Source organism: Dipodomys merriami, unplaced genomic scaffold, assembly GCF_024711535.1.
Source record: "Dipodomys merriami isolate MVZ:Mamm:240054 unplaced genomic scaffold, mDipMer1.0.p SCAF_11, whole genome shotgun sequence".
Classification (NCBI taxonomy): Eukaryota; Metazoa; Chordata; class Mammalia; order Rodentia; family Heteromyidae; genus Dipodomys; species Dipodomys merriami.
The window spans coordinates 35,200,312-35,223,465 of record NW_027202382.1 but is presented as its reverse complement, the minus strand read 5'-3'; the positions used below and the strand labels follow the sequence as shown (position 1 = coordinate 35,223,465).

Below are 23,154 nucleotides of genomic sequence, written 5' to 3'. Positions count from 1 at the left end.
GGGATCCATGGGTTTTGAGCTGAGAAGCTCTATTTCAGAGGAAGCTTCTGACATGTCTGCAGCGGACAGAATGGATCAGAGGAGGCTGAAGGTGGATGCCCCCGTCACAAGCCCCCCTGCATAGCAGAGGGCATGGCGACATGTTTTTTATTTGAAAAGATGAAGTCACTCCACTGCCACAAGCCACAAAGCTTTAGGAAGAGCAACAAGATTTGCCAGAGAGCAGCATTTTCCTGACCTGCATTCTAAGCTTTTAGAATAGCCCGACAGATGGTACCCTGTCACCTGTGCGGAGGCGTTCCACCAAGACGTTCAGCACATCAGTGTGATGATCTCCCTGTGAATCCCACAGTAACCATTTGTCACTTAGTCTTAAAAGAACCCTGTTGTGGTTGGGAAATGCATAGAATACAGTTGTTGTTGTTGAGTTACTGCAAGCTCCCCAAGGGTCTTCATAGGAAGAGGGGGAGCTCATGCTATGAGTGACGTTGGGACACTTCTGTGGTTCTGGATTTTTTTTTTTTTTTGATGGAGAAGAGAGAGGCCTTTGATGGTTTTGGTGTGGAGACTCAGGATGCTTGAAGCCTGCCCCAAAACAAGGTTACCTTCTGATCTACTCCTGAAGCCCAGGGATGCCTGGGCAGCAGGATGTCAACTTGCTGCTGGCCTGGTGGTCCCCTTGCAGCCCTCGAGGCTGCGCTGGGGTGGGGGTCCATCCTCAGCAACTGTCAGGTTGAGTCATCAGCTGAGCGCTGCGAGGCGGCCCAGTTCAGGCAGCGATAGAAAGTACGATGGAGCTGCTCCTGTAGCAGCCACTTGTCTCTGTCCAATAAAGATAGTCCTAAACTCTAGGACTTTTCATCAAGATCCTAAAATCAGACTCCATCAGATGTGGACTCATTCTTGAGAAGGACTTTAGAGGACCAAAAGGTGGAAATGTGAGAGCACCCACTGTGGTAGCGGGGCTCCCAGCATCTGCCTGCCTTCCAGGAAAGTGTACCCCCATACTGGCTTGGCCAGGAGATGACCAGGAGGATCTAGGGCCTGACTTGTGATTGCACTAGCTGTAAGATACCTCAGTGCCACTTGTTTAACTGGCAACATGAGAGCCCCTAGACCTGTACTTTGGTGCTGAAGGAGAGAGTGGCATTCAGGGCAGGGTGCTGATTCTTCCCTGGTGGTGGTGTTGCCCTGCTTTCAGGCCTTTGTTATTTTGTGCTGGCTTTGGGTGCCCAGGTAGCAGCCTGGCGGGGTAGACAAGTTGCCTAGTGTGCCATGCCAGCTTCCATGTGACTTGTGGGCCAAAGCATGAGACGCCAAGCCGGTATGCACATTCCGGCCATCCTCTCCCCACACCATGGTGTTGGAGAACCTTTTCCTTTTAGGAGCCGTTTTGAAAATTGGTATGTGGGTGCAGTTTAATTATAGTCACATTTTTTAAGTGCAGCTATAGAGGGCTTTTTTTTTTTTTTTTCCTTTTCTTTAGCCATGCGTCAGTTTCTTCAAAGAGCTCATCCTGGCCTGCAATTTCCAGAGTTCTGAAGTATTTTTAAAATAAAGTTGTTAGTCTCTTTGAAATCTGGGCTCTTGCTTCCTTTCAAACAGCAAATGATGACACGCAGGAATAGAGCAGCGCATCTTTTGCCCAACAACGTTCTGAGCTTTATCTTGTTTCCTTTTGTCTTTTTTTTTTATGTTTTATTTCAGGCCTTTCCTCTCCTGTGGACAGTGGCTTTTTCAACTGCACCCAGATACTCTTTTCCCTAGTAATCTCATTTCTGAGTCTTTCTTAAGGGAAGAATTCAAATGCAGATAAAGCTGTATGTACAACAATGTTTGCTTCGTTTATTTATTAAAATAAAAATTTGGAGATGACCTAAATGCTGCACAAGGAACTTCAAAGACTGCCGGTACCTGTGCACCTGCAGTGGAATATTAGTGTGGTCATTAAAAGTGTTGTCTAAAGCAAATTTTGCAAGAGAAATTGCTCACACTATAAGGTGAAAAAATGAAGTCCCTGCAGCATCCTCTCTGCCCACATGCGTAGGAGGCAGTCTAGCAACGTGCCTTCAGGGGGCGCCAGGAGGACAAGGCATTTTGCAATATTCAGTTACCTGTTTCCCAAAGTAAACAGCAGATACTCTGTTAGCATCAGAGTTTTCGAGAAGGAACAGAACTGTACCCAGTGATGCTATTGTGATCCTTTTCTGGGTCCAGTGCTGTCACCTGGGGACTAGTGCTTGACCGTTCCAACATCTGAGCCATGCTCCTAGTAATCCCATTTCCAGTATCTGGCGTTTATTGTAAAGACTGTTTAAACAAATGGAGCAGTGTGTGAGCAAGAACACTTTTTGTGTTCAATAATAATAATAAATAAATAAATAAATAAATAAATAAATAAATAAACGTTGTCCTTCTTTCTTGATGCTATTTCTGCTTCCAGGCAAATCAGCTGGAGTGGAACTGGGTTCCCAGAATGAACTGATGGAGAGGTGAGTGTGTCATGTTTATTAAGAAAACTTTCTAGGACTTTGTGGTTTGGTTTGCCTGCCAGCTTCTTTAGTGTTCCGATCTCTCTCATTCTGTCAACCTTTTTTTGCAAATAAGCCATAAACACCCATAGAACTGACAGTCGCCGTACAAAGCCAGGAGTCCCCATGCTGAGTGTGCCCATGCTGGGTGTCCTGCAGCCTTCACTTCTTAGTTCTGGGTGACTCATGGCATTTCTGTCAGGTGATTGGAACCAGATGACACATTGCTTCTGGTTGGCTCCTGGGTGTCTGCAATACAAAAACGCCATACTCGTTAACTTGATGTTTGAGCCCTTCTCAGGCTGACCTGTCTTTTCCCCTCTTTTCCCTTGGCTTCTTTTCCCTCCCATCATGCACCCCACCCCATGCTGCAGTCATGCCTGGTTCTTGTTCTTCAGGTGAAGCCTGTGCACTGGGCACCCTGAGTCCTTCCTCACAAGGTCAAACTTCATTTCTCAGTCTGTTGGGATGGAAATGAACCTGGCACTCCTCCACATCCCAGGATCAGTTGTTCCTGAAGTAGATGTTGGCACATAGCAACGTGGTAGCAACTCTCCCATCCAAGTACTAACCAGGCCCAACTCTGCTTAGCTTCTGAGATCAGACGAGAGCTGGTGCGTTCAGGGTGGTATGGCCGTAGACAGTGGTAGCAACTCTCTATGTGACATTACTACTTCCTGCATTCATCCCTTGATTCCCAGAATCCTCAAAAGAAGACAGGAGCTGGCTAGCATTCACTAATGTTGTATGTCAGCTGTACCTTGGTGTTTCACGTTTATTACTTCTGACACTTCAGGGTAAGTTTTTAGGGTCTGTTTCAGAGTTGCCATTGAGATGCCAGGCTGGGACTTGAACTTGAATCGGTCATACTACAATACCTGTGCACCTAGTGTGACTCTGTGTTGTCCCTGTGGGCCAACACAACATATGAGTTGTATACCTTCTGAGCTTGCCTCAGTGGCCTATTGCAGATGCCAAGGTCTTGCCCTCCTCTGTTGACTTGCTAAAGGTTCCGAATGCTATTTATATAGTGGGTACCTGCCTTTAGGGTACATATCTTTGGGGATGTGGTCCTTTGGACTCCTGGGGATAAAGAAATAGCATGAGATGCAGCATCTTAGAGTTTATTGGCATTACAAAGGGTACAAGCATCATGCAGCAGGCAGGCAGGGCGGTACCACAGCTCCCTGGAGGACATTTTAGTCAGAGATTTTGTGAACTTAAAAGGTCCTTGTCCCTCTGCCAGATGAGCAAAGATTTCTCCCAGTTCTGCATATATTGTTTCTATCCTTGCAGGTCACATCCTGCTTCTGCTGATTGGCAGGTGGAGGAGAGTGCAAGGAAGGGCTTCCCTAAGTGGAGCCTGTCTGGAGAGCATCCAGACCTAGGGCGAGGGAGACATGGCCCTTGTGAGGAGACTGGCCTAGGAGGGCCCAAGCTGGACAGGCAGGCTGGGCCCATGGAGCTGGTCCCCAGAGGACCTGTTAAGAGCCCCACACTATTCTACAGGAAGAAAGGAGCCTTTGAAGGATGTGGCCGAATCTGCCATTATGGAGGCAACTGAGTGTGTTTGGAGACTGGGTTCGAGGGAGACATGGAATCTTTTTTTTTTTCTTCTTCTTCTTTTTATCTTCAGCCAGTGTGTTATCTCTTTACCTTTTTGGAAGATTTGTTTTTCTTCCATTCCACCCATTTCCGCTCTAACTTAGCCTTCACACGTTGCTCCTGAGCTAATTAAATGGATGCCCTTGGCCCCCACTGCACTTTTGCAAGCCAGCAACAAGCCCAGGCATCCATCACACTGTCTCGGCTCTGTTGCATCCGGTGTTTACCTGTTAATGAATGCATCGCAGCTTCCGAGTCCTTTGCTCTTGTCTGAGCTCATGAGAAATGAGACTGTAGCCACTGACAAGAAGTAATAGGAAAAAGTGGGAGAGAAAAGAGCTTAAATTAAGGAGCTTATCTATAATGGAGATTCATGTGGGCTTTTCACAGCCTTTGGATTGTTTTTCCTCGTGACTTAGGTGGTCCTTGGGAAATACAGGTTAATAACCAGATGATGGTTGGAAGAATGCTATTTGGGACTTGCTTGGGGACCACACAGGTTTTGAAAGTTTTAAATCCTTAAGGCCACACTGTAGCTGTGGGCTGGACTCCTACATTCTCCCGCAGCCTTGAAGTCAGTAGACCAGAGTTAGATCTGAGCAGTGATACTTAGAAGCTGAGCCAGTGGCTAGTTTATGTGAGCCTCTGCCTCCCCAAATGTAGAGGAGGCGAGAGCTCTCTTCCTCAGGGGTGTCTGTGAGGACCAAGAAAGGTCCAGATTGCTTAGGATAGAGCAGCACTGGGGCCCGCTGGCCCAGGCCCTCTCTGGGGTTGCTTCGCTGTAAGCCACACTGGAAAGGGGAAGCAGCCTCAGGGATTCTCTGATGGCCTGGCTTGGGGGTTTCAGTGTGGCAAATGACTTCTCTCTCACTTCCAATGGTTAAGGACTGAGGAAGACAACCCAACCTACCAAGACATTCTCCCCAAATCTCCGGAGCCTCCCGCCTCTCATATATTATCTGATGATGAAATGTCTGAGAAGTCTTTCCTCTCACGGGACCCAAAGCAAGACAGTGAGACCGAGAAGATCTCAGCAGTGTCGAGCCGCTTTCCTCAAGGTGAGTGATGCTTTTCTAAGTGTCTTCCACACGGCCAGGTGTGACGCTCGTGTGCTGTCTTGCCTTTGCCTTGGTTGAGCAGAGAGTGGTGTCTGTTCTGTGACAGAAGATCACAGAGAGTCATTTATAACTGGGGAAAGAGTGGTTGACTGGGGAAAAGTCACTTTTTTTTAATCTTCTTGCTTTCTTTTTTTTTTTTTTTTCTTTTGTAGTGCTGAGGGCCTAGGCAAGCACTTTTCCACTGAGCTAAATCTCCAACCCTCAATGGTGTTTTCTAAATGATGACTTAGTATGAGACTTGCTAGTCCCCATTCTTTTCACAGAGGTAGGGGAGGACTGGACAGAACTGGAGTTGTGTGACTGAGAGTTTGGTTCCCCTCCCTTTGTCCTTTAGCTCGTCCTGAGGCAGGGTCACTGGGACTGAGGCCTCTGTTGCTTTGAGCTCTTCAGATACCCAGAGCCACCCCCATTCCATTCTGTTTATTTTGCATAATTACAAAGTTGATCATTATATGAATCTGCACTTTCCCTTTAGTATGGCTGTTGGGCCATTGGTTCAAGCCCTTTGTCTTGGTCTATTCAGCCTGCTGTGGCTTAGTACCATTGATTAGAGGGGATTACAACAACAGAAATTCATTTTCCAGTTCTGGAGACTCAAAGACCATGACCAGGGTGCCAAGCAGCTTGTTTAGGTTATGGTGAGGGTCCTCTTTCGGGTAAGAGACTTCTTAGAGGTCCATGTGACAAGGAACTAATCCCATTTGGCCTCAGGCCAAAGATCCCTGCTCTTGTGCCATCACACTCAAGCTAAGGCCTCCAACACGGGAGTTTTGAGATAGAGCTATTCAGCCCCCAGCACCCTTGTCTCCCTCTGGCTGTGGGCTGAGCTGGTGGATCAGATCCCAGGACCTGCCCTTACACCTCCTTCCCTCTGTACCTCTACTTGCCATCTCAGTAGGACTCAGTGTAGGACTCAGTGATTATATCAGCCAGCCAGGTAGACTTCTCTGGGAAAGGGCAGATCATAAATGTTTTGGCTTTGTAGGGATGTGGTCTCTGATGCAGGTGCCCGGCTCTCCTGTTAAAGCACACAGTAGCTACATACGAGGTGTGTATGTGGTCAGCAGTGTTGCAGAGAACCTGCATGTACAAAGAGAGGTGTGGGCAGTCTTTGGCTCATGGTGTAGAGTGTCAGGCATACACTTTGGACCTCACTCGGTAGTCTGGTCTCTTGTTTATTCCAGAGGTTTTTCTTCCCGCTGGCATCTCCTCACTAAAGGTTCTTATTGATGCTTGATTATATAGGTCATTATTTTAAAATTTAAAAAAAATTTTTTTTAAAGTAGTTAGACCTTTTTCTTTGAGATGAAAATTTATAAGGAGCCTTCACCCTATGTGGGTTGACCTCTAAGGCTCCTCTAAAGACTGATACACAGCTAAAATATACTTGGAGCCTGCAGTGTGTATTCTTGGGGTGACATGAGGGTCAGCTGGGTCCCTCAGCAGCTAGACTCATAGACCTGGGCTTTCTAGCAATGTCTCTGTGTGATCATTGTGGTTTTCTGAGTATTTGATTTCTCTGTCATTTCTGGCTCTAGTTTTTGTCTTCCTCTAACTTAGGGTAGATCACAAATTGTTTCCTATCCCTGATGCTACTTCTTTCTGCACAGAATTACTGTAATGTGGCTCTGTGAGTCCTTTCAAGAGCCCAAAGACTACTCCCACGAGACTTGGTTTAGATGCTGGAGGTTATGAGGAGCTAGAAGCACTTGAAGTAGTTGACTACCACATGGTCACCCAGAGGATGGAAAGGGCAATGTGTGAGATCTTCTCCTCAGCACATCCTGGTCTTATCAGTGCCGCTTTCTTCCTCCTCTAGGTCCACCTTTTCCTCCTCCACCCTGTCTCATGTAGAACCATTGAGTCACCTCTTCTAGTTCTGTTCTGCTGGGGCCCATGACTCGGGCTCTCTCTGTTCCTCTGAGAGGACAGTGCTCTCTGGAACCATCCTAACCTATCCACAGTCTTTGTTTCTCTTCAATCTTTTAGTCTCTGCATGTTTTCCTTTTTGTCATATTTGTGACCTGTGTAAGACATAATTTAGTGTTTGTTCTTTTCTCACTCAACATTATATTGTAAGTTTCCTGACATGTTGGTAGATAGCGTCACTTTTAGTGGCTTTTGCAACAGTCCATTGAATGGCTGAGCTGCAGTTTTCCTTATGTTCCTGTGGCTGAACATTGAAGTCATTTTTAGAATTTCACAATTGTAAACAATGCCGTAGGGAGTGTCTTTGAACTTGAAGCTTTTTCTTTTATTTGGGGGCATGTTTGTAACATGGATTCTGTAAGTGAGAACTACTGGGCAAAAGATACATACTTTAAAAAAAATAGTTATTTCATAGAGGATTTATGATTTTTAAGGAGTTAGCATGTGTCAGAAGATCTTACTGTAAGGGAGACAGGCTAGTATAGGGTTTCTTCCTCCTCAGGATGGCTGCATAATTGATATGTGGTGTCCAATTCGACTGGGAACATCTCCTCAAGCCCGAGACAGTAGTCCAACCCCTGGCCAAAGCTTCAGTGGAAGATGGTTTGTCTTGATGGCCACAGAGCCAGCAGTTTGAGACCTGGTAAACCAGCAGGGAAGACAGCAGTCAAAACTGACAAGCTCCCGATGGACTCTGGCCTTACTAGCCTCTGAAAGGTGTGCAGGCAGCAAGGAAGGGACCTGAGGTACAGTGCCCAGATGTGCCCAGAGTGTGTTGCAGACAGAGCTGTTCAGTGCTGTGCTTCATTTGAGACCTGCAGCCATGCCACCAAAAGACTTGCCACACTTCTGGCATTAATAGCAGATAGCTGAAGGTCTGGGAATTAAGTCATCTCATAAACATTCAAATTCATGGCAAAATTACTATTTAATTAGGAAAAGATCTGTAACATTGTGCTACTTTTAAATGAAAGTCATTTTGGAGGAATTAAAACTGGGTCATAACATTAGTATAATGTTTTAAAACAAACATTACTAAGACATACTGAGTATACCCTAATTGATGAATTAAAGACATTAGTTTTGCCTTTGGATACTTAATGCGATTATGTTTTAAACACTGACTCTAGAAAGCCACCTCTAGATTGAAACTGTTTCTTTCTTTGTTAAAAGTGTGGTGTGGCTGGGGAAGAAAAAGTAATGTTCATCTTAAGGAAAGTTGAAACATTTAAATTTTAATCTATTACTAAATAATATGATAAAATGTAACAGAGTACTTGAAAAGCCTAAAATCTGTCTTCCTGAGGTAATTGATTTCTTTTGTACATTTATCTTTCATGTTTGTATATTTTTATGTAGAGTGGTGATTATATATTGAGTAACCAATTTTGTATCAGTTTAAAACTTAACAGAATAACACGATAGATTTTTCCATGACATCATGTAGTTTTATAATGCAACGGAATAGCTATGAAATTCTGCATCATATGTATGTATGCAGTTAATGGAGCCCTACATGGGGAATTGTTTGGTGAAAGACATTGGAACAGAACTTTTCTAAGGCAAATAATATAAATAGCTGCAGAAGGTCATGTGCTTTAGATTCACGCTAACAGGATACACTCTTGAGATTACTGTTCTTATTACCATTCTCACTAGCATTGTTTTTTGTTTTATTTTAAGCTTTCAATTAGTAAGTGGTAAGTAGATAACATATTCCTTTCAGAAAATTAGTCTCAATATCTGGATTCATTATGGAGGTAGTTTAATCAAGTTTCAGGCAATTCAGACAGACTTGAAAGTGATCTGTTAGTTTCACCATAAGGAAGATTTTAAATTAATATTTGATATTGAGAAGAATAAAAGGCTACATTAGGGGTAGCATTAAAATTGTATGGAATATAATTTTTTGGAATGATGTAACGTAGCTTCCTCGTGGAGGACTGGAGAGAACCATCATGGCACCAAGGCCGTGGGCTGTGGGAGACTGCCTGGCCTCTCCCAGCCTGGGAAGGACCTGCCAGATGCTGACTCTCTTAGTACATCAGATACTGTTTGGAATTTCCAGATCCTTGCATAATCTATAAATTATTCAACTTGTCGGGGCTTCAGACTTTAAATTAAAAATGCTCTTCCTTCCTGTAGACTTACTAATGGAACACATACAGGAAATTCGAACTTTGAGGAAACGCCTAGAAGAATCTATTAAAACAAACGAGAAGCTACGGAAACAGCTGGAACGGCAGGGGTCTGAACTGGAACAAGGTAAAGTAGGGCCTTCCCACTGGGTATTAGAGCCTGTGAGGACCTCAAGGTGATATGTTTGCTAAGAGTCCGCTTCTGTCTCCATCACTGAAAGAGTCTGCCAGCTTCTGGAGTGTGACTCGAGGCTTTGGACTTGGGAAGCTGTGGAGATGCACATCGGGATTCTAGAGTAGAACAAAGCTGTATTTTATCTTGTCATCAATAATAGATTATAAAAATATCAGCATTTTATCAGTCTGGTGGGACTCACATGCCAAGAAAAGGTCACCGGTATGCCTGCATAGCCACAGTTAGCTCCCAGTGAAATGGTCTTCTGTGAAAACTGAACATCAGTTTCCTATAGATAAGACATGCACATCATTCAAAACCAAAAACTTTCCTTCTTTACTGGTTAGGTCTGTTCTCACTTCCTTCCTTCCCTCTTGGCTGTTGCTTGTATCCTTACAGTGATTTAAAAAAAAAACAGATAGAAATATATATTCTTATTCTTCCCCTCACTTATACAAAAGGCAGCATCCTTAGTGTTCACGGTCCTGTCCAGTTTCTATTGGACATCTGTCCTTGCTTCCTGAGTGAGAGTGCTCATGTTGCTAAGAATGTAGACTGAGCCTGGTGTATTTGCTGGGAAAAGCTGAAGTTGGTTTGGCCATTGTAGGGTGTGGTTCCCCGCCTTTTGTTTACTAGTTTTGTGACTTTGGACAATGTATCCCACCTCTCCGTTTTATTTCATGAAGGGTCATTGTGAGATTACATACATGGAGTAGTGTCACGATAGGTCCTTGCTCGCTGCTCACTCAGTGAATGGTTGCTTTCATCATCTGTTTTATTATTGAATCTTGTTTAACACTGGAGCGCTGCAATATTATTTCCAGTTTTGAGAAGTGAGATTATTGACATATAGAAAGATAGAATTCCATCAAAGGTCTTTGGTCCCTCAGCCCACTTATTCCTCTCTAGCCCACTGTAGCCATCAATTTAGGACAGTGTTGTAGTTTTATATGTGTTACAGTTTTCAAGATAAACTGGTTCCATTTCTCTCCCTCCCTCTCTCCTTCCCTCCCTCCTTTCTCCCTTTTTCCCTTCCTCTCTCCTTCCCACTCTGCCTTCCACTCATTTCACCCCATCTTGCAGCCTTCCCACTCCCTGCCCCCCAGAAATTGATTAATCTGAATTATTAGTCGTATCAAACACAGGAAAGAAATACACGCCTGGACCCTTCACATTCACTCTTGGTAATGCCTGAATTAGATTCATTCTGTTTTACATTTTCCCTGGCAAATCCAATTATAGAATTATTTGGGGGCTCAAATGGCCACCGGCTACAATGGAGCGGGCAATTGCTCTGGAGAGTAATTCTGTCTGACAGGAAGGTTTACAAAAAGGCATTCATAAAGTATTTACACTGGTGGAAAGACATTCTGTTCTCACCATGTTGTCATGGTCTCTGAAAAGACAAAGAAATGAACGTGGGCCTGCCTCCCCCACTGTGAGCGTGCCCCTTGGGAGGAGGTTTGAGAAAGGCAGGACTCCTTATAATGCTGGGGTGGAATATTGCTAAATGAGAAAGGCAGGACTTCTTATAGTGTTGCGGTGGAATATTGTGAAAAATGTTCTCGTGACTTGGAGCTTCTTCCTCAGCTCTCAGGCTCATTGCGGTGGCATTCAGAGGAGACACCAGCTTTGTAGCACTGGAACGGCCCCAGCTAGCGGGCCGTGACTGCTCAGGTTTATTCTGTGTCAGGACTGCTCTTTGGGCTTAGGCTTAGTTATTCCTTTGCACTTTATCCAATGTGCACCTTAACTTTGGTCAGTATAGATGTCAGTAGATTTTTTTCTTAGCTCATTCAGGCCTCTCTTTGGTCCCTCTTCTGTTCCCAGTCCCACCCACCCATCCATCCATCCATCCGTCCATCCATCCATCCATCCATCCATCCATCCATCCATCCATCCATCCATCCATTCTGATGTTAACAGAAATGGTAACAGCAAGAACAGCAGCAATGTCAGCCTCTCCTTCCTCTTTTTAAAATCCAGTACCAGGGATTAAACCAGGGTCAGCACACACTAGGCTCTGCATTTTGAGCACAGCCCCATCTCTTTGTTTTTGAGATAAGCTCTTTTAACTTTGCCCATATTGGCTTCAGTCATGATCCTCCTACCTCCACCTCCTGAGTATCTGGGATTGTAAGTGTGTGTCACCATTCGTGGCTCAACATTAGACATTTATATTGAGTTAAGAAAGACTCAGTAAAGTTGTCTGACTTGTCTTAAGTCACAGTTATTATGAAGCCAAACCCACAGTTCAACCTAGTTATCTCTGAAATGATAGCAGAGTTCAAAAAGGAGAGTAGAGCAAGATGGTGGAGAGAGACATAAAAAAATCATATGACATGTGATGAATGACTTCCTGGCAGGAAAAGAAAAGTGGAACGAGAATCAACTTCTGAGAGAATTGGTTGTATATTACTGGTGCTCCATTGTGTACCAGGCTGTTTTCAGCTATAGCAGAATAAAATAGGAGGAAAAGCAGGTATAAACAATAGACATTTATATTTTTGTATACAACAAGAACCCCAGAGGCAAGTAGTTCTGAGGTAGGTTGTGTGGTTGAATGATAGAAGGTTGGGATTGGTGTCTGTGATGACTATAGTAATTACTGAGCATCTCAGCCTCCTGGGACATTGTCTGAAGCAGGGGAAAGAAGAGGTTGGGGTTGTTGTTTTCTCCTTTCACAGGGGCAAAAAAATGTCCCTAATCCACCAGCAGGGGCTTCTTGTAGGCCTATCTTCAGGTCTTGTTGAGGGCGGTGGCTTCTGCTCAGGTGCGCCCTGAGGATGGCTTAGAACTCAGGGGTCTCATTTCATCTGTGGTTGTGAGTGCACTCAGTCAGCTCAGAGGCTGGGAGAGGCATCCTGCACACAGTGAGCGCTCTCCAGAAGGCAGCTGAAAACAGGAAACGGGTAATGCCAGATGAGTAAGTTGAGGGAGGGGAGAACTGGGGTGAGGGTCAAGGGAGCTGTCCAGAAAGAGGTGGCCGTAGGCTGATCTAGAGGAAGCAATGGGTTTCAGCAGCTAGGCCACAGCTTGGTAAGACAGATCCCGATTGCTAAGTGCACACTTAGAGCCAGGATTGGAAAGAGTGATTTCACAAGTGAGGAGGGCTTTAGGCATGTAGGCAAAGGGAGCTAGTTCCTCACGCTGTAGTCACAGGGCACAGAAGACAGAAGGCGTGGCTGGCTGTGCTCCAGGACATGAGGCTTCAGAGAAGAGAGGGCATGGGGTTGTGAGTAGAGGGAAACCGTGAGATTGGAGGGAGCCTTGGAGGTCTGGCTCTGTACTGAGAAGTGCAGAGTTTGCGTTTTGTTTGTTTGTCTTTCACAGTGCCAGGCCACCAGATAGTTTTGAAGAGAACAATGGAAGGATTGTAGTTAGAATGATAACTCCATAGGCAGAGCAGCAGGGAGAAGGTTAGAGCTTGGTGCTCAGCCTGAAAAGGAGTCTGCTGGGCTTCCAGACATCTGGGGAGAAGAATCATCAGTCATGATCGCTGCCGGGGCAGAAGAGGAGAGGGGAATTTCGCTTGGTGTAGGGGTCCTGGTGGTCCTCTCCAGAAGCTAGAGGCCGATAGGAGAGGTCAGAATGGGAGGAATCAGCTGTGGCTCTGGGGACTGGGTGGCTTCTGGGGCCCCAGGATGAGGCCCAAGCAGGCAGCTGGCTCTGGTGATTGAGGTGGCCCCGCCTGCCAGGTCTCTGCTTGGTTTACTCTCAGGGCGGGTGATTGGGGAGTGCCCCCCCCCCCATTTTTAAGCCACTTCTCCTTTTCCTTTCCTTTCTTCTGGCAGTCACAGGAGTGGTTTTTGTTGCATGGTGCATTTCTTCATTACTTAAAACTATTTTCTGGGAAGTTCCATCCATCCATATATATAGGCTATCCATAAATGACTGTTTCCGTGTGCTTTTTAGGTCCCACAAACACTCTTACTCATGGTTCTGAGCTGCATAGTTCTCTGATATCTGAGATCCACTTCCTGAGGAAGCAAAACCAGGCCCTCAGTATGATGCTTGTGAAAGGATCCAAAGGTAAGAATTACTGGGCCACCTGCAGCCTAGGCCTCATAGTCCCTGTGTTGACTCACCTAGATTCAAATCTTGTAATTGTCTCAAACCATGTAATTGTCTCAACAGCGTTATGCAGTATCAGGCTCATTTTTTTGAATGTGTGTGTGGTGTTGGGATCTGAACGTAGGGTCTCATGCTCGCTAGAAGGGTGCTCTACCACTTGAGCCACCCCCCCAGCCCTTTTTGCATTAGTTATCCCTTCCCCGTACCCCCAGCCTGACTTCAAATAGTGATCCTCCCAATCTCTGCCTGGCCAGTAGCTGGGATTACAGGTGTGAGCCACCACATCTAGCAAGTATTCCTGTTTCACAGATGAGAAAACTAGGGTTCATAAGGTGCTTGTGATAAGTCGTATGAGGCCCTCAGCACAGTGTCGATACCAGCGTCCCAGTACATGTTAGCTCATTTCCTTGTTACTTATCCCCTTTACAGCCTCCTCTCATTGGGGAAGAGAGAAGGGCTAGACATACATTATTGGCAAATCTCATGCAGAGACTTCTCCTACTAACATAGTTTATCCAGTGTTTCTTATAGAGATCTTTCTCTTAATTCCTCCTATTTGAAGTTTAGCTCCCAAAGAGCATTTAGTCAAGTTATCTTTCAGTATTTAAAATGAAATGGAATGAAGTATTACTAGCCCTGTTTTTCAGGTAAGAAGTGGGCCTAGGGAACATTGCCCGCCTGTGGTCACAGAGCCAGAAGGTGGTAGAGTAGGAATTGGGCCAGATTATCTCACTGTCCCTAGGGGATCTTGAGCTGATTTGGCTTAAGAGATGAGACTGAGGCTCTGTAGTCATTTGCTCACTTGGTAAGCATTCTCGGTCTCCTGTAATACACATCAGGGTCTGTGAGATTCTGGTACAGGAACGAACAAGTGCTGTCCCTTCCCTCAGCAGCCTATTGTCTGATGGGAGACAGCCAAACACTCTCAAGCAGGCCACCAGGAATGCAGGCCAGAGAGCTGAAGGACCTAACCCCGGAACTGCTGGTCCTCAAGGGCTGAGTCTAGAAGGGTGGGGAGGGATCAATAAGGACGATTCAAGTCCAGAGGAGCTGGGGGCTTTCAGAATGGAAGGAGGCAGACAAGGCCTACGGTTAGAGGTAAAGAGAGTGGAGCAATGCGCAGTTTGTTGTGTCTGCATTTAACACCGTCTGGAGCCTAAGCTTGCAGAGAATTGGCCATGTTGTGTTTATCTGTGGTGTCAGAAGCTGGCATGGTAGCGCCCAGCACTGGGGAAACTGAGGTTGGAGGACTGCAAATTCCAGGCTGGCCTGGGTGACATAATGGTGAGTTCCAGGCTAGCCTGAGCTACCTAGCTAGACTTTTGTCTCAAAGCTGAACAAAGGAGGCATGTCAGAGACCCGGGGTCTGCCCTGGGCTCTGCCACTTCCTGGCTGTGAGGCCTCACCACGTGGCACGGGAGCCTCGCTGCCCCTGCCCCGGAGCTGTGCTGTGCAGATTAAGTGGGACGGCGCAGGTGGCGGGGGTCGTGTGAAGTCCGTGCTGCAGATAGTGATGGAAGGAACACAGCGGCCAGCACCTCTCCCCTTGCTCACAGCTTGCCTGCACGTGGCTCCAAACAAGCTGACTGAGCCTGTGCTAAGCCCTGTACAGACGGTGGCTTGGTCGTCCTCACGGGAGCATGGAGCAAGCGGAGGCATGGGGAAGTGAAGGTGAAGGTTCCCAGTCAGCCAGTGGAGGAGTTGCACTAGGCCCCGCCACCCTCCAGCTCGCTGCTCATGGCCCCATTGTCCCCACTCTGTGCTTCCAGGAGAGTTTGATCCTCAGCAGAGGCTACATCCTCCACAAAGGCTAGTAACACTCTCCACCCCCTGTGGTCTCCGCCCACAGCTTGCTCAGGGAGGGCAAAGTAACCAGATTTGCAAGGCCCATTATATAATAGAAAATTAAACAGGCCCATTGCATCCCAGTGATGTTTAATCTACAGCCTTGATGTTGACAGATTTATCTGCCCAAAATGTGGAAGATAATTGGAATGCCAAAATCATAAATGCCAGATTAAATCTCATTCCTTTTTGTATTCTTGGAGTGCTCCAGCTGAAGTGGTGTATCTCCGTAATAAGGTTGGGAGAAACAAATGGCATCCCTTCTCAGTAGCGCTTTTTGGTATTTGCAGATAAACAGAAGGAGAATGACAAATTACGAGAGTCTCTTTCCAAAACGGTCGTGAGCCTTGAGCACCTTCAGCAGGAGTGTGCCGGAGTGAGGGAAGAAAACGAAAGGCTGTGGAAGGACGTTGCTGAGAGGGAGAGTCACAACCAGCAACTGGCCCGGGAGCTGAGCAGGTGCAGCCCGACTCCCAATCCCTGCTCTGCCCGCCACCCATGCGGGTGCTGGGACAAGGCATGCTTGTCCCTCCTCTAGTGTGCAGAAGGGACACACATACAGGCATATTCCGTCTAGAAGGTATACAATGTGTGAAGATGGTCTTGAGGAGGAGGAAAGGGTTGGGAGTGGGTTGTTGCTTTCCATCTAGGAAATGGCATCTGAAAAGATTCTGTATGAACAGAGAGCAGTGGCTTAGGGGTGTGAGAACTTCCAGGCCCTGACACAGGGTAGTGTCTGTAGCCCGGCAGGTAGGCCAGTGCCTCTGGAGAGGGCCAGGGCAGGGTAGAGAGCACCGGGAGGTCCAGATACTGAATCATACCTGGCCTCTTAGCCATATGAGAACTTTGCGGGGGTTTGTTGGTTCTTCTACTGGGGCAGAACTGGGATTTGAACTCAAGCCTTGCACTTGCTGAGCAAGTGCTCTACTACTTGAACCATGCCCTAGCCTTTTTTGCTTTAAAAATTACTTTTCATATAGGGTCTCTCAGTTTATGCCGAGGCCAGCCTGGACTCTGATCCTGCGACTTAGGCTGTCCGTGTAGCTGAGAATACAGGCTTGTGTTCTTCAGAGATTTTAGAGGCTGAGATGGAGGTCTTGTGAAGTCAGCCTAGGGCTGACCTCAAACCGCTCTCCTTATGATCCTGCCTCCTGCATAGCTGGGATTATAGTTGTGTGCCACTGCCAGGCCCAGGATTTTGGGGTTTACTCAGAGTGCCCTAGGAGGCCACTGAGAGATTCTGAGCAGAAGAATGACAGGAATCTGCAGGTTTTAAGATTCATACGGATCACTCTTCTGCAGTTTCCCTCTGAGTCTGTCTTGTTCCAGGTGTTTTCAGTTGTCTGTGGTAGTGTTCATGAGTGCCCGTTTCCCTCAGGGCGAGCAGCCTCACCCTACCTACCCAGTGTGTGCATGGTATAGCAAGACCACTGTCCATCATCAGCCCTGGCATAGGTCCAGGCTCTCCTTATACATCTGCACACCTGGGAAGGCACTGGAGCCTTTCAAGTTCTGCTTTCTCATATCTGTGAATGCAGGATTAGAGTACCTTTAGGGTATTTGTGGAGACTCCCTGAGAGAATGTGTGCAAAGTGCCAGACGCTAGGGCACTTGGGAATTCTTGGCCACACTCATCTGCTTTTGTCCATACTCTTGGCCCAGGTGGTGTGAACCTTCCTTGGGGGCTCTGGGTAGAATTCACCTCTTTCTCCATGCTGGGGACATTTCAGGACACAGGAGGAGGTGATGTCAAAGCAGCAGCTGCTCTCAGAGAATGACGAGCTGCTGCAGTCCCTCCGAGTGGAGCTGAAGGTATACCAGAAGCTGGATGAAGAGCACAGGCAGCGGTGGCAAGGTACTGGGTGTTCGGGGCCAAGTGCTCCCCTCCTCTTCTACCCTCCCTCCTTCCCTTCCTCCCTCCCTCCCTTCCTCCCTCCCTCCCTCCCTCCCTCTTTTTCTCCCTCCCTCCCTCCCTCCCTTCCATCCCTCCCTCCCTCCCTCTTTTCCTCCTTCCCTTACCTCTTTTTTTATTGGACAGCGTTTTCCCTCTATAGTCCAGATTGGCCTTAAACTCAGATTCTCCTACGTCAGCTTCCAAAATGTTGGAATTTCAGGTATATACCACCACACCTCACTTGGGGCCCACTCTTCCTCAACAGTAGCAGGAAATGTGGAAGGCTAAGGCTCATAGTTGAAGTTGGGCGAGTTGAAGTCACCTGGCTCAGTGACCTTTTGCAGGCCACTTCACCCTTCAGGCCTGTTTCTGCCCCTGTGAACTTGTCTGTTAACATCCACTGGGTGGAGTTGCTGTGAAAATTGAATGTGTTTTTTTTTTTTTTTAATAGCAAATCATCCTGGCCCAGTCCCTGGTATATAGTAGGCACTCAGGGAAAAACAAAATAAAACCCTTTCCTGCTTGTGTGTATTTCTTTTGCCCACTCATTGAGCAAGCATGTTAATGGAGCACCTGCCTGTGCCGGACATGGCTCCTGACCACGGGGCTCCACGTGGCCCTGGTTTTCTCTGTGTTTCCTCGGAGATGGCCAGATCAGAGGGACTCTGCTCACAGGTCTTATATTTCAGAATCAATTTTGAGGTATGGTGGGATTTTTAAAAACTAATTTTCCAGATGGTTTCTCCCTATTGAAAGTTTATCCAGGGAAGGGTCATCTCACAACGCTCATTCCTCCTCCAGCTGCTTCTCCTGCTCCTGCTGTTGTGGCTTTTTTTTTTTTTTTTAATATACTGTGGCTCTTAAAATCATCCCCTTTCATTCTATAATTCCAGCCCAAATAGATTTTATTACTACTAGACATAATTTCAGGGTTTGGTGTGCAATTTGCTAGGCTTTTATGGCCAGAAGTGAAAATTAATTTCCAGCTCTTATTTAGCCTGTGGAATAGCAGCAATTAAGTCAGCCAATATTTTTGTTTTTAAAAGTCGAGTTGTTATTTTAAATTGTACCTCATTCTTAGGAAGGGGAAGGTAGATGGTGGTAGTGGGTTCCTCTGAGGGCCAACCTTCCGATGGTGGAGGATAATGAGACTTCCCTGTGCACGTATCTGCAGAGGCCCAAGCTGAGCCGTCTGGAGAAGGCTGGAAGGGGCAGGATCCTTTGAGAGACCTGCATGGCCTCCTGACCGAGATGCAGGCTCTGCGGGCCCAGCTGGAAAAGAGTATTGAAACCAACAGCACCCTGCGGAGCAGGCTGGAGGAGCAGCTGGCACAGGGGGCGAACAAGGCCCAGGAAGGAGCCCTCATTCCAGCCACGCAGGCCCTGTGCATCCCCGAGTGGTCCCTTCAGCTGGACAAACATGGTAGGGTGCCTGTCTTGCCTTAATATGTGCATCTGGGTGCCCCGCAGAAGTGCCTCATCAGGGACAGCAGACGCAGTGTTCCCTACACACCAGTGCAGCCGACTGCTGGCTTGCGCTCACCTCTGACACAATAGCATTCTCTCTCTGACTGGGGGCTTGGTTCTCTTGAAGTAGAATTTGGGATTTCAGCTGCCCTCAGTTCCTCTGGGCTTCCTCCCCTTCCCGCCTCTTTCTCCCTTCCCGTTTAGTCCTGTCCATGCCATTCTGAAGCTGAAAAGCCTTTCAGTCCCTCTTAACTGCCTTTAAAAGACAACCTAAGCCTCTCACTCTGGCTTTTAGTATCTCTCAGGGTCGGTAGGAAATAAGTGGATCTGTTTGGTGTTCCCTCATGGGTACTCTGCAGCACTACAGAGATATGGTGGGAGGAGAGAGGAAGACACCCTCTCCACCTCCCCAGCAGAGCCTGGAACAAACCGCAAATGGTCAGGCTCTCAGGAGCCCTAATGGCTACCTTCTCTGTGCGGTGGGTGAGGGATTGAGGCCCAGAGAATGGACAAGGTTTTCCCAAAGCGGCACATCAAGCAGATAGAGGGAGATATCTTTTCAGCTCTGACTCCAGTGCTGCTCTGAGCTCACCTGCCCACTCTCTAGAGCATGCTACTTGTAGTGGGTATTTGTATCCAGCAGGCAGGACTATCATCTCGCTATGTAGACAAGGATGCTACAAAAGCTTGGACTAGCCAGGTGTGATGGCATGTGCCTACAATCCCAGCACTCAGTTGAGGCTTGGTTGCTCTGTGGATCCGGTGTCCCACACAAAGCTGGCAAGACTGGTACCCAGAAAAGATGTGACTGAATGCAGTGTGTGTGGATAAATGAATAGGTGCAAGGGCACGAGCACGAGGCACGATACTGTACTCCAGGAGCGCTAACTGTGCTAACAGTATGTTCCTTCTCTTTTGCATTTGTAGATGGTGACAAATGTCCCATGCCAAGTGAGAACTCATTTGATTCCACTCAGGCAGTGACAGTAAAATCAGGTAGAAAACCAATGTGGGGAACTGTGGGCATGTTGAGCATGGGGGCAGGACTTTTTAAATCGAGGGACAAGTGTCACCCCTTCCTGATGACAGCCAGTTGTCATTGATCTCAGGTACCTCACTGGGTTTCTGCTGTCTTAAAGTGTAGCTACTTTATGGTAGGTTTTGAGGTCCTCCAGTTGTAGACCCAGCCTTATCCCTCTGTGTCAGGGGAGCTGCACAAATGGGCCACCAGCCTGCACACAGACTATACTTCCCTCTCTCTGTGACACCCATACCTCCTTTGTCCCCATCTGCCAGTGGAAGTCCTACTACTTCCTCAAGACTCACCAGGAATGCAAATTGCTCAGTGAAATGCCTTTTCTGCTATCCCCAGACAGGATTGGTCATGCATAGTTCTGTTGGTCCAATGGCAAAAAGCAGCAAGTATAATGTAATTCTGGCTACCTATTCAATCCACCTAACTGGCTGCTTCTTGCAGGAGGCCTCCTCTGATTTCTCCTTCCCTACATAGATGTTTTTCCTTTGAGCTCTGGCTGAAATCACTGCGCAATTCCATTTCCTGCAGTGTCCGTATTCCCATCAGACCCTGGGCTGCTGAAATATAGACTTGTCTTGGCTCATCCTGTGCATCTAGGGTTTTCTGCACCATGGGTGCTCTGTAAGATGGGGTGAATTGACCTGAACCTCTCCAAGAGATGATCTGTAAGCCTATTGTGGGTGAGGTGTGGACTGAGGCCCAGGGGTCAGGCCTGTTTTCCCTCAAGGTCTGTCTGCCCTCCTTGCTGTCCTTAATGTTGTGAGCACTGAACACAGGTGCTGACCCAATAAATCGGAATCCTCCTTCCATCTTCAGAGACTCCCCTGCTCTCCGGAAATGATGTGGACTCCTTTTCCTGTGATAGTGGCAGCTTGGCCACCAATACTGCACAAGTGTCCTACTTGGTCACTAGCCACCGCCTGTGGGCCAGCAGCAGTGGCCGCCACATCCTGGGCCTGGCCGAGGACTATGATGCCCTCTGTAAACAGATCAGCCAGGGCCACAAACTCCTTGCAGAAATGGACCTTCAAACCCGAGAGGCCCTGAGCCCCACATGTGGAGAGCCGGGGACAAAGGTAACCTGATCACAGACTTGTGGGGAGAGATGCTCATGGGTTATGAAGGGCTGGCTGAAGTCATGGAGAGGCAAGTGATGCAGTTGTCCTCAAGCCCTTAAAGAGGGACCAAGAAATGTAACCTAGGGAAGCGTAGAGGTCTTGTCCAGTAGGAGGAACTGTGCGGTTGGGCGGGTGGAGGATGGCACTGGGTGAGAAGCTTGTGGAGGTTTTGCCGTGGGTGCCTGTAGCTGTTTCACAGGATCTCTCTTCTGTGTCTGGACTTCTGTCTATCCAGTCACTTAACTATCCTCTGTCCATCTGCCTGTCTGTCTGTTCAGCCATTCATCTACCTGATCTTCCTGGCCAGGCCCCTGTACCTGGGCTCTGGGGCTACTGTGGAGAAGACAGCATACCAGACCAGCCCAGGCCAGACGAAAGCAGACCACACTGTGCCATTCCATCCCATACCTGCACCCACATCTTAATACATGTTACTGTGATTTCTACAGATGCCCAGCAAAGAACTTGTTCCTTCATCTCTGCTTGCAGAGGCACTTTATTCATTGCTCCTCAGAACCGCCTGTGAAGGAGTTGATACCGCTCCCACTTCAGATATGTTGAGAAGTGACTGGAGGCCATCTACTCTTGAACTCCATTCTCTGCCCTCCAGAGTGCTTTCCTTCAGTGTCGTGGCACTGCTCCCAGCTCCCAGGACAGTACTGGTCGTCTGTCTCTCCCGTGAAGATGCCACTACCTCTGCCTAGGCAGTGACTCTGAGGACTCTGGTTCCTGAGCTGGCTTCTGCCTGTCTCCTCACCGTCAGCCATCTCCCCTTCCCTAGCTGTCCTGTGAACATGCTGGCTGTGCTCTGTGCCCCTGCCTGCTGCTGTATCCTGTCCCCAGCTCTGGCTTCCCTGTGGAACCCTCTCAGCCACTGGGCCCCTCCCCATTCTCTCTGCCTCATCATAGTGGAATCCTCATCTTAAGATACATCTGTCATATCCCCATGTACTTGGCATATGCTTAACTCCTGCACTTCCTCCAGGGCTTAGGGTCAGATCCACCAGCCCCAGCTGGACCAGACCTCCAGCTTCCATGAGTCACAGTGCCGGGACCTTCTTCTGAGGATTTATTGAATATACTTGAGCACCTCACTTCCTAATAGCTGTCTTGGCTTCTTGTTTTGTTGTACTATATTCAAAAAGTTAATTTTGTATTTTATATTCTATTAGATGGTAAGCTCCAGGAGAGCAGGGATAGTATCTATTTTGCTCAGCTTTAACACCACTAACACCACTACTTAGCACAAGGCCCTAGTGTCAAGTATGTGCTCGGTAAATATTTGTTGAGTAAATTAATAGATAATAATAAAATTCTTGTTCTTTTCGGATGAAAATATTTCGTATATAAAGGCTAGAAATTGTAGAAAAACATTTAAAATTTTTACTAAAGCCAGGCATTGGTGGTTCACGCCTGTAATTCTAGCTATTCAGGAGGCTGAGATCTGAGGATCAAGACTCAAAGCCAGCCTAAGCAGGAAAGTTGATGAGACTCTTTGCCCTAAGTAACCACTGAGCACTAGCCCTGAGCATATAACGCTCAGGGGCAGCACCCAGGCTCTGAGTTCAAGCTCCAGGACTGGGACCGGCATGTGTGCATGCATGCACACACAACACAACACAACACACACACACACACACACACACACACACACACACACACACACACACACACACACACACTATGTACTAAAATACCACTTAGAGGTGATTGCTTAAAATTTTGACATATTTTAGTCCATTCATAAATCATAAAGTTTATCAAATAACCTATCCATAAAAATATGTTTCCTATATTTCAGCTAACATAGTATTAACTCTTTTCCTATCTCATTAAATATTTCCTGATACTTGTCATGGCTGCCCAGTAAGTCAACATATAGATATAATATCATTTATTTTCTCTTTCACTGTTCGTTCAACATAAAAACTGCAGTGAGTATCTCCGATCAGCTTTGAAGGAGAATGATCAGTTAAAGGTCATGAACTTTATAGGGAATCTTGATAATTATTAATGCTTTACTTTCCTAAAAGATTTTGTCTGTGAACAAGAATCTGTCTTAGTTCATCTTTGTCTTTGAAGAGTATTTTTTATTTCGGATTTTTTTCTGTCCATTTGCTATCTAGAGGTGGTTTTATTTTTTTCACTGCTTGTGAAGGCAAATGTTCTTTAGATTTGTTTTCTTCTTTTTCAGATATTTCCCCATCTCTTAGTCATGTTCTTT

The 23,154-nt window shown here is 46.8% G+C and overlaps 1 protein-coding gene across 7 annotated transcripts in view; it reads left to right on the top strand.

Moving 5' to 3' along the window:
* Cdk5rap2 (CDK5 regulatory subunit associated protein 2) overlaps positions 1-23,154 on the top strand; it is a 178,326-nt gene that overhangs the window by 142,189 nt on the left and 12,983 nt on the right. For all 7 annotated transcript variants that reach the window (XR_011369981.1, XM_070012605.1, XM_070012584.1 and 4 more), the window contains 9 exons: positions 2,444-2,492; positions 5,022-5,194; positions 9,329-9,448; positions 13,412-13,528; positions 15,706-15,874; positions 17,146-17,270; positions 18,484-18,732; positions 19,704-19,772; positions 20,629-20,888. Coding sequence is in view for 6 of the 7 variants with exons in the window: in XM_070012605.1 (XP_069868706.1) it covers positions 2,444-2,492; positions 5,022-5,194; positions 9,329-9,448; positions 13,412-13,528; positions 15,706-15,874; positions 17,146-17,270; positions 18,484-18,732; positions 19,704-19,772; positions 20,629-20,888 (1,331 nt within the window). In the remaining variant the exon portion in view is untranslated. The remainder of the gene's footprint in view (positions 1-2,443; positions 2,493-5,021; positions 5,195-9,328; positions 9,449-13,411; positions 13,529-15,705; positions 15,875-17,145; positions 17,271-18,483; positions 18,733-19,703; positions 19,773-20,628; positions 20,889-23,154) is intronic.